The sequence below is a fragment of the Ahaetulla prasina genome, chromosome 7, assembly GCF_028640845.1.
Source record: "Ahaetulla prasina isolate Xishuangbanna chromosome 7, ASM2864084v1, whole genome shotgun sequence".
Lineage (NCBI taxonomy): Eukaryota > Metazoa > Chordata > Lepidosauria > Squamata > Colubridae > Ahaetulla > Ahaetulla prasina.
The window spans coordinates 88,579,309-88,594,735 of NC_080545.1; the positions used below are offsets into that span (position 1 = coordinate 88,579,309).

The following is a 15,427-nucleotide window of genomic DNA, read 5'->3' on the forward strand; positions in this document are numbered from 1 at the left end:
CATATATATCCCCCTGTAATACATTGAAAAGCTTCATAAATTAACACAAGGCATTTTTATCCTCAAGGACCTTTTGAAAACTACGCTGGCTCCAAAACAAACAGAGAAATACTCAGCTCACTTAAATATTTAGTTGACGGTGGAAACATCTACATTACCTCTCCGGCTGATGAGCTTCTGACCTTTCACCTCTCCGATGGAATTATTTTGGTAGCATTTCTGCTTCTCCTTGGAATCCTCAAAGCTGACAAACTTCCGAGAAGCAGTATAAATCACAAGCTCAGAAAGGAGCAGAGCCACTTTGACTTTATGGCCCTAAGAACAGAGATTGACAAATGTTATGACTCTCAGAGGTGAAAGTAATGCGTGGCGCAGTCAAATTTAAGTACATCAGGGGTGACAAGATTGGGAAGACAGTGTAGTTCTAGGTAGACACATTCTGCAGTCTCCACCCGTTCAGTCTGAACAAAAGGGACCGTGTAAAGATCCATCTTTAGATTAAGATGGTCTCAGGATAATGGGATCATTGCACCTACACTGTTCGGGACTGGACCCTTGTGCCTCCGACATTTTTTTTTCTAAAAAGAACTTTTTGATAGAATTATTCAGGACGGATTCAGCCAGACATGTCCTTGACCGAGGATTAGATGGGGTGCTAAAGCAGCAAAATATCCATTCCCACCTGGGGGAAGGAAATTGCAAAAACTCCATTCCCTCCCCACTCCTGGGGGAAGGTTATTGCAAAATCTCCATTCCCTCCCCACTCCTAGGGGAAAGGTATTGCAAAATCTCCATTCCCACCCCGCTCCTGGGGGAAGGATACTGCAAAATCCCCATTCCCACCCTACTCCTGCGGGAAGGATACTGCAAAATTTCCATTTCCTCCCCACTCCTGGGGGAAGGATAGTGCAAAATCTCCATTCCCTCCCCATTGTGGGGCCAGCCAGAGGTGGCATTGGCCGGTTCTCCAAACTACTCAAAATTTCCGCTGATGGTTCTCCAGAACCTGTCAGAACCTGCTGGATTTCACCCCTTGCCACGGCCTACACCAGCATGGCTTGCTGAGTAATTCTGAGACTTGAAGTCGACAAGTCTAAAAGTTGCCAAGTTTGGAGAAACCCCCGCCCCCCCTCCCGCCTTAGACAATAAACTAATAAATAAAATTTGAGGGGGGGTGATGTAAGCATCTCAGAAAGGATGTTCCCTAGTTTTGGGAAAAGTAAAAGTGAGGGATGGGAGGAATATTTTTAGACCTGCAAGATTCTGTTAATGTAACCTTATAATAAAGGCAGAGCTGGTACTCTTTGTTGTACTTCCTGCTTGAACTTCCTCCCGAGGCTAATTGGATGGCAAGAGTTTATTCATCAGCACCTGCCAATTGCCTCCATTAGCTGTTTTCAGAGAGGAAGAAAAACTGTGAGTGTGTTGTGTCTCACCCGCTCCCCCTGCCGTAGCCGGGCCCCTCTTATCTCCTGCCGGACGCTGATAGTTCAGAAGAATGTCCTGGCATGCCTCCAGGCCCCAGCCCTGACACCATGCCCAGACAGGCCGAGCAAGACGAAGAGCCTGACGTGCCTTCAGCCCCCAGTCCTGGCACCATGCCCAGGCAAACGGAGCAACTAAACCCCTCCCCCACAGCATGTGAGCCTGAAGAATGTGAAGCCAGTCATGAGCTCAGATTGCCAACAACTGGAGGCTGGAGAGATCCTCGCTTCCGGAGAACTGAGAGGCGACGTCAGCAAAAAGAAGGGAGGGGCAGGCCTGGATAAGTGCTGAGTCGTGGAGCCACACCCCATGGCCTATATAAAGGATCTGCTTTCTGGCATTCTCTGAGTCAGGCAAAGTCTAACTTGGATTGCTGAAGTCACTTCCTGGTTTCCTGCCTGCTTTGAGAACTCTGATAGGACTTTGGCAGAGCTGCAGAGGCACGCTTGATACGGACTTCCCCGACCCGGCCGACAGCGGAGGAGTGGGACACAACAGAGTGAGACAAGAGTAAATGATTGAGAGAATTAGAGTGAATGAGCAAGAACACACGAGACAGGTTGTGACAGGGCAAGACCATGAGAGACAACAAGGATATCTCAAGGGACGTGTTTCCCAACCTTGACAACTTGAAGATGTGGAGACTTCAACTCCCAGAATTCCCCGGCTGGAATTCTTTCATAATGGCTTCATTAGTTGTTGTTATTTTTTATTTGCAGTTTCGTACCCAACTAGTTAGGCCTTCGAGATTTTGAGAAAAGCCTTACTTCTGTTTTCTTATTTTGAAAGAATCACAGCAATGTTGCTGTGGACCACGGGTCCCCAAACTTGGCAGCTTTAAGACTTGTGGACTTCAACTCCCAGAATTCCAGAATTCTGGGAGTTGAAGTCCACAAGTCTTAAAGCTGCCACATTTGAAGACCTCTGTTGTGGACGATTGGCCCTTGGCTTACCTTTTCCTTATCTTTTTTACTTTGTTTCCGAATGAGCGTTTTCTTTAGTGTGCGTCCAGTACTTTCATCATCTTCATCATCTGACTCCATGGTATCCTCAGTTTCTTCTGTAAGGCCCTGGTATTTCTGACCCCTCCGATGAAGGGTGTCTTGGAGTGATCCAGCTTTCTTATTTTTGATCAGAATCTTTAATTTCAATTGCTATGAAGGGGGAAAGGTGCGCTCATTCAGTATGGTAAGCTACAAAACTAAATGGCAAGGACAATTAAGACCAGTTTCTAATTTAATTGAAAAGAAGGACCAAGGGTGATATGAGGGCAGTGTTCCACAAAGAAGAGGGAGTCAAGCTACTCTCCAAAGCACCTGAGGGCAGGACAAGAAGCAGTGGGTGGAAACTAATCAAGGAGAGAAACAGAACTAAGGAAAAATTTCCTGACAGTGAGAACAATTAATCAGTGGAACAACCTGCCTCCAGACATTGTGGATGCTCCAACACTGGAAGTTTTTAAAAAGAGATTGGACAATCATTTATTTGGAATGGTTATAGGGTTTCTTTCCTGAGCACTAGAAGATCTCTAAGGTCTCTTCCAATTTGGCTATTCTTATCTTCCATCCTAGGGAAATATTTGATAAGCAAATACAGAAGGGCTTCAAACATCACGTTAAGTAGCAAATAAAACCACACTGTGGCTTAGCGCAGCGTGTGAATTCAGTCTGTGTAAGTTGGCACCATGATAAGGATTGTACATCCTCCAGACACATTTTTTGCAAATGTCAATAGCCATTCAAATACCAGCATTCAAGTCAGGAATGGCTCTGATAACTCAATTGAATCGGTCCCAAGGCGGCCAAGCAAATGTAGATATCATGGCTCTGCACCAATCCATACATACCTGACATGGGATTCATATGTCAATAAACATAAATAATGCTGTTGTAACACCAATAATCACCACTGTCATATAATCACTGGCACAATAGCTATCAAGCCACGTATGTGAGCTCCATCACAAAAGTCTGCAGACATCGATCCCTCAGCAAATGGTGACAATTAGCCAGCTTAGTTCTCAGAAAATCTAAGCAGAGTTGAACTTCAGGTTTATAGAGGAGATCACCAGGACATTCAAGGGCTGTGAACCAGATTGGGAAATTGACAAAAGATCCTGGGAGGAAACAGTAACAAGCTACTTCATAACAATAATTTCAAAACAATAATTAATACAATTAAGCGTGTGCAGAAATATTTCCCAAGAAGAGTCCTCCACTCCTCTGCTCGCAACAAAATACCTTATGCCACCAGACTTGAAATTCTGGGTTTAGAAAATTTAAAACTACACTGCCTTTGGTATGACATGAGCATAGCTCATAAAATCATCTGTTACAATGTCCTTCCTGTCAATGACTACTTCAGCTTCAATCACAACAATACACGAGCACACAATAGATACAAACTTAAAGTGAACTGCTCCAATCTCGATTGCAGAATATATGACTTCAGTAACAGAGTTGTTAATGCCTGGAATGCACTACCAGACTCCGTGGTCTCATCCCAAAATCCCCAAAACTTTAACCTAAGACTGTCTACTGTTGACCTCACCCCATTCCTAAGAGGTCTGTAAGGGGTGTGCTTAAGAGCACCAGCGTGCCTACTGTCCCTGTCCTAATGTTCCCTTTAGTTGTAATCATTTTATGTATTCAATTCATGCTTATACTTATATATATTATTTAATAAGTATTTGACTAAATAAATAAATAAGGGTTTGTCCATTTACGGAGACTCTTCAATTTACAAGCATTCGTTTAAGCGAGCATTTCAATGCCCTGGAAAAAGTGACTTATGACCATCCCCACAGTGACGGGATCAAAATTTGAGTTCTTGGCAACTGTTGTTGGTATTTGCAACAGTTGTAGCATCCTGGGGTCAATTTTCCAGCCAGCTTCCAGCGAGTAAAGTTTCAGAGAAAAACCAGATTCTCTTAATAACCACATGATTTAATTAATGATTGCAATGATTTGCTTCACAGTTATCACACACAAAAAAAGGTTGTAAAATCAAGTGTCACTCAATCAACAAACATCTTACTTAATAATGGGAATTTTGATCCCAATTGTGGTCACAAGTCAAGGACTACTATAGTATTAGTATTATCCTTAACCTGAATGAATCTTTTTTTCATGGAGGTTTTTAAGAAGAGACTGGACAGGACTGGACTGAAAGGGTATAGATTTCCTGCTTGAGCAGGGAGTTGGGTTAGAAGACCCTTCCAACTCTATTTTGTCTAGTCTAGTCTAGTCTAGTCTAGTCTAGTCTAGTCTATGCTGTTCTGTTCTATTCTATTCTGTTCTGTTCATCTTTTTCCTACTCTACTCTACTTTTCTTGTCATTTCCTACTCTACTCTACTCTACTCTACTCTACTCTACCCTACCCTACCCTACCCTACCCTACCCTACCCTACTCTACTCTACTCTACTCTACTCTACTCTACTCTACTCTACTCTACTCTATTCTTATTTAAGGTTTGCATTGACTGGAAGCAAGATGAGTATTACCCTCTCTTCCCAGCAAAATTTGTCCCAAATTCATTTTTTATGACAGAAAAAACAAACGGTGGCAGATCTATCCATCTTGCATCCTTAACTTTTGTGGGTTTTTTTCCCCTAAGGAAGGAGGAGCACATGATTTTACCTCTGGGGAGGGTAATTCTGTTGGCACAGCATTGTCAATGGTTGTAGTACACAAGCTATCACGCAGGATGTCGAGGAGATGAGCTGCCATCCTTTCCTGCTGTGGAGGACTGCAGTGATTCTCCAGTGACAAAATGATGGGGTAATCAGAAGCCTGAAAATAAATTGAAGAGGTTATAGGACCTGCTACGTAATCACATCATCTTTAGGGACCAACAAAGACTATGCCCATAAGTTTGCATACACTTCCTCGTTTTAGCTCTTTTGCCTTCCGTTGTTATTGTCATTTCTCCTTATGGAGCCTTTTAATTTGATCCCATACTATTCTAGTCTCACATTTGCAGTACTGTTGTTTAAATACAGATGTAAGTGATGTACTGATTTTATGTTTCATATCAGCTATTTTAAATCATATTTCATAACATGTTTCTATGTTTCTGTGTTTTAATTGTACTCTGCCCAGAGTAGCTCTATATGGGAGATGGGCAATCTTCATTTGAGATATTAATAAATAAAAATATTTAATTGTTATCCCACTGTTTTATCCAGACTGTATATACCGTATTGTTTGGAGTATAAGATGCACCTTATTTTGGAGGGAGGAAAATAAGGGGGGAAAAAATCCTGCTTGAGAGGTTTTCCATTTGAGAGGTTGCAAAAGGGAGGGGGCCGGTGGATGGGCAGGGCTACATTCAGTGTATAAAACACACCCAAATTTTCAACCTCTTTTAGGGGGAGAAGTGCATCTTCTACTCCAAAAAATACGGTATCTCTGCCATACTCACTCTTGTCTTCATAACCTTAATCTTAACATTTTAATGATATTGGTATCAACATTTTATAGTTTGTGATTTAAATCTTAGGGTATTTCTGTTATAGATTAGATTACTACAAGGGGACAGCTGTAATTTTATATGTGAATGTTATATAAGTCAATGACCAAAATAAAGGCATTGCTACTAAAACATAGAAGAGGTTTTACAGTGATTTATTTCTAAAAATAAGGAAGTTCATGCTGTCATATTGAGGGTATGAAATAGATACAAATGGATCGAAAGGAAGATCTTTGAATTTTTTCTTACTTTTCTATCTTTCTTCTACTTTTTCCCTCTAGTTTCTTGCATTTTAACTTTTTAAATTTCTTTTGTTTTTCTTTAGTTTGTATTGATCTTTATCTTCCTTTTTTTTAAAAAAAATAATTACATTATATTTTTAAAAATAAGTTGATCCTATCCCTCAATCAGCTTTATAATGTTCCACGAGGCTGTCCCTTTGTGGAAATTTATCTAGAATTAGTCAAGGTAGGGTCAGATGCAGCTGGATATTTTGCTACTAAAAGTACTACAAGATTGTCCCAAAAGTGCTTTCTCAAGAGGCAACTGGGTTATCTTTGTTTTTCTTTGAAGAGCTTTTGCTTCTCGTTTAAGAAGTTTCTTCAGTTTTCCTTCCTGGATGAGAAATGAAATGTTTTCAAGGAAAAAGAAAGACAGCGTTCTTGAAAAAAAAAACACCTTTGGGACAACCATGACTTGGATGACAGAGAATCTCCATTCAGGATTGAACAGACAATCTAGAATTTCATATTCCATTGTGGGCTGGGATATAAAAGCTCATTAAGATTATGAGAATGGCACAAATTTAGTTAAGTGCTCCTAAATAGAGTCCAACTGGCAACAACTGTCCAGTGGTGGAATTCAACTGTTTTTACTACCGGTTCTGTGGGCGTGGCTTGGTGGGCGTGGTGTGGCTTGGTGGGCATGGCAGGAGAAGGATACTGCAAAATCCTCATTCCCACCCCATCCTGGGGCCAGCCAGAGGTGGCATTTGCTGGTTCTCTGAACTACTCAAAATTTCCGCTACCGGTTTCCAGAACCTGTCAGAACCTGCTGAATAGCTTCTTCTCCGATAAGATTACACTACTAACCAGAGCATACAAAACATTTGCTAGACCAATTCTCAAATACAGCTCATCTGTCTGGAACCCACACTGCATATCGGACATTTGATATTAATACAATTGAGCGCGTCCAGAAATATTTCACAAGAAGAGACCTCCACTCCTCTGCTCGCAACAAAATACCTTATGCCACCAGGCTTGAAATTCTAGGTTTAGAAAATTTAGAACTACACCGCCTTGAGTATGACCTAAGCATAGCTCATAAAATCATCTGTTACAATGTCCTTCCTGACTACTTCAGCTTCAACCACAACAATACACGACCATACAATAGATTCAAACTTAAAGTGAACCACTCCAGTCTCAATTGCAGAAAATATGACTTCAGTAACAGAGTTGTTAATGCCTGGAATGCACTACCAGACTCCGTGGTCTCATCCCAAAATCCCCAAAACTTTAACCTAAGATTGTCTACTGTTGACCTCACCCCATTCCTAAGAAGGAATGTAAGGGGCATGCATAAGAGCACCAGCGTGCCTACCGTCCCTGTCCTAATGTTCCCTTTAGTTGTATTCATTTTATGTATTCAATTCATGCTTATACCTTTATATATTATTTAATATGTATTTAACATAACATAACATAATAACAGAGTTGGAAGGAACCTTGGAGGTCTTCTAGTCCAACCCCCTGCCCAGGCAGGAAACCCTACACCATTTGAGACAAATGGCTATCCAACATCTTCTTAAAAATTTCCAGTATTGGAGCATCCACAACTTCTGCCGGCAAGTTGTTCCACTTATAGATTGTGCTAACTGTCAGGAAATTTCTCCTTAGTTCTAAGTTGTTTCTCTCCTTGATTAGTTTCCACCCATTGCTTCTTGTTCTACCCTCAGGTGCTTTGGAGAACAGCCCGACTCCCTCTTCTTTGTGGCAACCCCTGAGATATTGGAACACTGCTATCATGTCTCCCCTAGTCCTTCTTTTCATTATATTTGACTAAATAAATAAATAAATAAATACAAACACCTGCCCCTGATACAAACACCTGCCATGTTGACTTGATGGTGACAACTATCAGTAGCTCTTACAAAGGAAATTCTTAATTTTGTCTATCTTTTTTTATCTTCTTTACTTATTACAATTTAGCCATGTAGAATTGTTTTAGCCCATCCCCAACAGGGGGATAACAAGAAATCATGTGAATTTCTGTTAACTCACCATCATCTCAAGAAAACAGCTTTTCCTTACTCCAGGGTCAATTGACCGATTCTTCCTGCTTTTTGTGGTACTCATCTCCAAATCCATAAATTGAAAGCATCAATCTTCTTTCTCCTGCACTTTCTAAATATTTCACTGGCATACAGGACCATTGAAAAAACCCTTGCTTTATTTATGGCGAACTCCAGCTTGTCATAACAATGTCCTTATCCTTCATCAACTTGTCCACATCTATCATGGCTTCCCTCCCAAGGATTAATCTCTTTACTACTTTAACACACTGCCCTTCTTTATCTATAAAGATAAAGAAATAAAAGTATCTACCGCCTTCCTGTCTTTTCCCAGTCAGTCTCTTTTAATGATGGAAACCACGATTTCAGTGTACGTATGACTGTATGACTGTAACCTTATTGCTAGTATCCTTCAGATTTATATTGACTGTTTCCCTATGACTATCATAAGTGTTATACTTTATGATTCTTGATGAATGTATCTTTTCTTTTATGTACACCTAGAGCATATGCACCAAGACAAATTCCTTGTGTGTCCAATCACACATGGCCAATAAATAATTCTATTCTATTCTATTCTATTCTATTCTATTCTATTCTATTCTATTCTATTCTATTCTATTCTATTCTATTCTATTCTGTTTGGGATAGTTTGTTTGACATTCTCTCTTACTTCAGATTACCTTTCTTGATCAGTAGATCCAACCTGAATCGTTTTATCTTGCTAAAGGAAGAACAGATCCTTCCTCCTAAAAGCTGACAACTTTTGTTTAACCCTTGTTTCTTGCAAAGAAAAACCAGGAAGTCCAGTCGCCTCTTGAAAATGTACCTTTGGGACAACCATGACCTAGATGACTGAGAATCTCCATAGACATTAAATGTTCTTCTTATTTTAACTTGTTGTTATGAAAATAGGAGGAGGAAATTCTTAATTTTGTCTATCTTTTTTTATCTTCTTTACTTATTACAATTTAGCCATGTAGAATTGTTTTAGCCCATCCCCAACAGGGGGATAACAAGAAATCATGTGAATTTCTGTTAAGTCACCATCATCTCAAGAAAACAGCTTTTCCTTACTCCAGGGTCAATTGACCGATTCTTCCTGCTTTTTGTGGTACTCATCTCCAAATCCATAAATTGAAAGCATCAATCTTCTTTCTCCTGCACTTTCTAAATATTTCACTGGCATACAGGACCATTGAAAAAACCCTTGCTTTATTTATGGCGAACTCCAGCTTGTCATAACAATGTCCTTATCCTTCATCAACTTGTCCACATCTATCATGGCTTCCCTCCCAAGGATTAATCTCTTTACTACTTTAACACACTGCCCTTCTTTATCTATAAAGATAAAGAAATAAAAGTATCTACCGCCTTCCTGTCTTTTCCCGGTCAGCCACAACTTCACAAAAGATACAGATGGTCTTGTAGATATGTTATATTTAACATTGGCTCGGTTGTTTCATTTTTCATTTTTTTTACTTTCTGAAAGAGTTTGTATTAGTCATCTTTACCTTGCCATTGTCTGTATATCTGATGCCAGCATTTATTGCTTTTAACCCTACTATAACAAATAAACAGAAGGACATTTTCCCTATTTTGAATCTCTCGGTTTTTCTCGACTCTATTTTTACACAAGTTTCTTGCTCTCTATAAAGATAAAGAAATAAAAGTATCTACTGCCTTCCTGTCTTTTCCCGGTCAGCCACAACTTCACAAAAGATACAGATGGTCTTGTAGATATGTTATATTTAACATTGGCTCGGTTGTTTCATTTTTCATTTTTTTTACTTTCTGAAAGAGTTTGTATTAGTCATCTTTACCTTGCCATTGTCTGTATATCTGATGCTGGAAGAGTTGTTCAATATCTATTTTATTTGTGTATACATTTACAGATAAATCATATTCGGACATATTTAGGTAATAACTAACAAAAAAATCATAAGACCAATAAAGGGAATCAATCCCCAGTAACATTCATGTGTTATTATATAATAATTCAAATTACAGGTAAGCCTTGATTTACAACCGTTCATTTAGTGATCTTTCAAAGTTACAAGAGCACTGAAAAAAGTGACTTATGACTATTTTTCACACTTATGACCATTGCAGCATCCCCATGGTCATGTGATCAAAATATGGACTCTTAGCAACTGGCTCATATTTATGATGATTGCAGTGTCCCAGGGTCATGTGATCCATTTTTGGTGACCTTCTAACTAGCAAAGAAGAGACACGGTGGCTCAGTGGCTAAGATGCTGAACTTGTCGATTGAAAGGTCGGCAGTTCAGCGGTTCGAATCCCTACTGCCATGTAAGGATGTGAGCTCCCATTACTTGTCCCAGCTTCTGCCAACCTAGTTTGAAAGCATGTAAAAAATGCAAGTAGAAAAATAGGGACCAGTTTTGGTGGGAAGGTAACAGCGTTCTGTGCACCTTTGGTGTTTACTCATGCCAGCCACATCACCACGGAGACGTCTTCGGCTCTTTGGCTTTGAAACGGAGATGAGCACTGCCCCCTAAAGTCAGGAACGACTAGCACATATGTGTGAGGGGATCTTTTACCTTTTTAACTAACAAAGTCAATGGGGGAGCCAGATTCACTTAACAACCATGTTTGTCCCTCAACAACTGCGGTGATTCACTTAACAACTGTTGCAAGAAAGGTCATAAAATGGAGCAAAACTTAATTGTCTTGCTTAGCAATAGATATTTTGGGCTCAACTGTGGTTGTAAGTCAAGGAATACTTGCTTATATATTCACAGTAATAAATCAGTGATGCGTTCATCTTGAAAAATAGTAACAATATATTAGATAATGTTTCAAAATATAATTAAATATACCTGTAACAAAAATCATCCCAAAACAAAACAAAAAAATTACAGTTACTGTAGATCTGAACAATATTCTAAAACCAACAATCAGTAAGAGGGAGATAATATTAACCAATAATATAGCTACCTAATACATGAAATATTCAGAGAGGTCAGAAATAAATCAAATAAAAATAGATTAAGTATTAAGTATGACTTACTGTACTTATCGCATTGATTTCAGTGGGGGAAAATGACTAATTGTCTAGCTTCAATTTAATAAATTACAAGAATAGTTAAGAAAGTATTTTCTAACTTACTTAGGTATTCAATTAAGTACATTATTTCAAATAAGAGCATTAGATGTTGTGGTATATTCCATAAATGTTTGCATAACTACATAAATCAAGGTTCTGTCTTGGTTAGAATAGAAAAGGAGCATGGTAGCTCGCATGATTAGATCGCTGGGATGGAGATTAGTGAGCCCACGTTTGAGATCCAAGTGCTGTTGTGGGGCAGGGTTGAGCTCCCATCCTTCGTTCCAGCTCCTGTCGGGGTCATGAAAGGATCCTTCACTAGGGTGTCCCCCATGCAACAGTGATGTCACCAGCTACTCCTTTCAATCCCTGAGTTCACACATTAGTGCAAGCAAAGATCAGAATAGAGAAAAGGAATAGTTGAATAAATAAGATCATCCTTTTCAGTATTCTGATTTGGAACTAGAGTTTTTCTATAACAGTGCCCTTTTTAAGCAATCCTTTTACACATCCACCCATCATCCCTTCTTTCTGCCTTTCCCAAAAGAAGTACATACTTGGCATAGCCCCACAGATGACTCGGCCCTATAAGCTGATCCTGGATAAGATAAGTGTTGTGTGAAGACGATATGAAGTAATCGCAGAGCGGGAAATTCATATCTTGGTAAACCGTTTTGTTCTCCGTTTTGAATAAACTGCACTCTTCTGACAGCATGTATCGTGTAAAGCCTTCGATGGTCATCTCCTTCTGACTTCTCGCTAAAAAGTCGTGGTGGGAATTAAAAGAAACAAGCTCAGGATTTTTTTTCAGATTCGTGTTCCAACTGAAACTAAACAGACTAGAAATAGTCCACATATCCTTCACCAGATCTTAAACTGCACATTGAGACTTGCTTTATTTTATGTCATTAGATCCTAGGTAAGTCTTCTCCAATCAGGAAACCTGCAGAAATTCTAGTTAGTTTCACCAAATATGGACATGGAAACAGGCATGGTTCTTTCACAGGCTTGTCATAGTGGTATAAAGCAAAGCTCTTCATTTGGGGCAACCACAATAATTTCCTTAAAACTTTGAGGGAAGTTCTCTATTAGTTATACGGTGCTTCTCAACAGTTATTTATTAGGACCTTCACGACGGCACATTCCAAGTGAACATGCTGACATGAATCACATAATTTGCAACCCAGGCATGACCCTATTTCCCCCACTTTCCCCAAGGTGTGTCATCAGTCACATTCGCCAACGGAGCAATTTCAACGGAGCAATTTTGTAGAGATCACTCCCTTCCAGCCGCTGTGATTAACGCTGGGAGACAGCCTTGCGAGAGATATGTCTGGAATGTGCTTTTGTTTTTGGCTGCTGTGCTGCTTTGCCAGTTTTCCCACCCCCCTTGCCTATGGCAACTCGAGAACAGGCCAGGGATGCTTTGCAAGTTGACATTTAGCAACTTTAAGATATCTTGACTTCAACTCCCAGATTATGCTGGTTGCGGAATTCTGGGAGTTGAAGTCCACACATCTTAAAAGTAGCTAAGGTTGAGAAACACCGAGTTAATACATATCTCTTCTCTGTAATGCCTGGGTTCTCTCAACATATTTCTCCAAACCTAAATTGACTCTGGGTAATTTTGATCCTCTCTATTATGGGAAACTCAGTTACTCCATTAATATCTTGTCTGAAGCAAGCCATCACATTAAACCATGATTATTTCAGCATAGCAGGTGACCCAAACAATAGAGATACCCAGAGGATTCAAAGCTTTGGTTCCAACAAGGAAAAAAGCATCTCACTGTTGTGACACAACTCTGGTTTTTTCATACTCGAGTATGATATCATGAAATAGTTACATTCCAGTGGTACGATCCTTCTCCCATCATTGGCCCTCCTTACCACTGTTGCTGGTGAACACAGCAGTTTGAGTTTGATAATTTGAAGTTGTTGTTTAGCTTGTTGGGTGAACCAGCTGAGTTGTTCCACCCTTAATAACTGTCTCTTGCAACACATAAGACAAAGAAATGTTGTTGACCATAAACTGAGATGTAATGATACAGCATTTTCAGACTAGTGGACATAGCTTATCAGGGCCAACATCAAAAAGTTTTTCACTCTCTTATTTTCTTACTTTTGTAATGGGACCATTTATCCTTCTTTATCTGACTGGGATACAGTGGTGGGTTGCTACCGGTTCACCCTGTATCGGGCAAACCGGTAGCAGCAGCGGTGGGAAACTCCGCCCACCCACCTGGACGCTTCTGCGCATGTGCAGAAGCATCACGCACACCAACAAGCAAACTGGTAGTGACGGGTTTTGAAACCTGCCCCTGCTCAGATAGTCTTCTGACAGATATAACTTTGAATTATAGATCTAGGTTATCAAAGAACACCTCTATTGCAAAAAGTGTGGTAGTTGACTAACAATTTCACTCAGGTTTGTTCCACAAGATACCCTCACAAAGGTGTCCACAAGGTGTGGTCAAAAAAAAATCAAGATGGTGTTCATAGACCGTACCCTAATGACACCCTTGTACTTATGCAAGATGTTGACAATCACACAAGAGGCAGTTTTTCCTTGCAATGTGTGACTCTCCTGCACATCTAGAATGTGATCTCACAATTCTTTGCAGCACCAAGATAACTTTCCACAACTTAAGAGACGTGGGAATGATCTGAATGCTGAAATGTTAGCTCAGTTCATCCAGATAGGAAGTAGGTAAGAGGTGTGCTCTAGTGGTGTTTTTTTTAATTATTAAATTATTTTTCTGGTGCAGAAAAAATAATTGTTACCAACCTGCCTTCCATTGAGGACCTGTATACTGCACGAATCAAGAAGAGGGCCATGAAAATATTTAAAGATCCCTCACATCCTGGACATAAACTGTTTCAACTCCTACCCTCAAAACAATGCTATAGAGCACTGCACACCAGAACAACTAGACACAAGAACAGTTTTTTCCCGAAGGCCATCACTCTGCTAAACAAATAATTCCCTCAACACTGTCAAACTATTTACTAAATCTGCACTACTATTAATCTTCTCATCATTCCCATCACCCATCTCTTTCCACTTAAGACTGTATGACTGTAACTTTGTTGCTGGTAATTTATATTGTGATTTATATTGATATTGATTGTTCCTGATTGCTTATTTGTGCCCTGTGATTATCATTAAGTGTTGTATCAAGTGTTAAATTGTACCCTATGACCATCATTTGTGTTGTAAATGTTGTACCTTGATGAAGGTATCTTTTCTTTTATGTACACTGAGAGCATATGCACCAAGACAAATTCCTTGTGTGTCCAATCACATTTGGCCAATAAAAATTCTATTCTATTCTATTCTATTCTATTCTATTCTATTCTATTCTATTCTATTCTATTCTATTCTATGACAGGGGTCTCCAAGCTTGGCATCTTTAAGACTTGTGGACTTCAACTTCCAGAACTCTGGGAGTTGAAGTCCACAAGTCTTAAAGTTGCCAAGGTTGAAGACCCCTGTTCTAGGACAGGGGTGTCAAACTCGCAGCCTATGGACCAGATGCGTCATGCGCTGGCCACACCTGCCCCCAGTTTAGCGAAGGGGGGGAGTCATGATATGTCACATGACAACAATGTGATGCCGCAAGTTGGACACTGATCTAGGACAAGTAAAGGTTGTTGGCAAGAATAGAGCCGCCCCAGAACAGTGTTTGTGAAAATAGTTCTTCTAATGATGATTAATGTGGCATTCTCACTACTTCTGTTCTGCTGTGTTACACTTCTAAGTGTAAGAGAGTGTGCTGAGGCTGGGAAAGAGTGGAAGGGAGAGTAGTGGGTAAATAGTCAACTGATTAAAGGTGAGTCAGATGGAACTTAAAGCAAGTGGGAAGAAACTTGAGAAGTAGTGCTTCAGATCATTCAGAGATTCTGCCTTAATTAAGATAAATGATGCTGGGATTTCTTTATGCCGTTTTCCGTTTACCCTTGAACAGCATTAAAGAGATTTTTTTTCTGAAGTCTGTGTGTTTCTTGCTTCTTGACTGGCTACATGGGGCTTAACAAAGAGTAGTTCCCACAGGGAAGTGGAGACAAGATGGGCCATCCCTTCGGTCCATGTGACTTTTTGTC

The 15,427-nt window shown here is 40.0% G+C and overlaps 1 protein-coding gene across 1 annotated transcript in view; it reads right to left on the reverse strand.

Annotated features, from left to right (window-relative positions):
* The window catches only part of LOC131202585 (1-phosphatidylinositol 4,5-bisphosphate phosphodiesterase zeta-1-like), a 76,329-nt gene that overhangs the window by 32,684 nt on the left and 28,218 nt on the right, over nucleotides 1-15,427 (reverse strand). The window contains exons 3-7 of the mRNA XM_058191689.1: nucleotides 11,881-12,082; nucleotides 9,768-9,903; nucleotides 5,126-5,278; nucleotides 2,439-2,639; nucleotides 159-315 (exon numbers count right to left, since the gene is read on the reverse strand). Of these exons, the coding sequence (XP_058047672.1) occupies nucleotides 159-315; nucleotides 2,439-2,639; nucleotides 5,126-5,278; nucleotides 9,768-9,903; nucleotides 11,881-12,082 (849 nt within the window). The remainder of the gene's footprint in view (nucleotides 1-158; nucleotides 316-2,438; nucleotides 2,640-5,125; nucleotides 5,279-9,767; nucleotides 9,904-11,880; nucleotides 12,083-15,427) is intronic.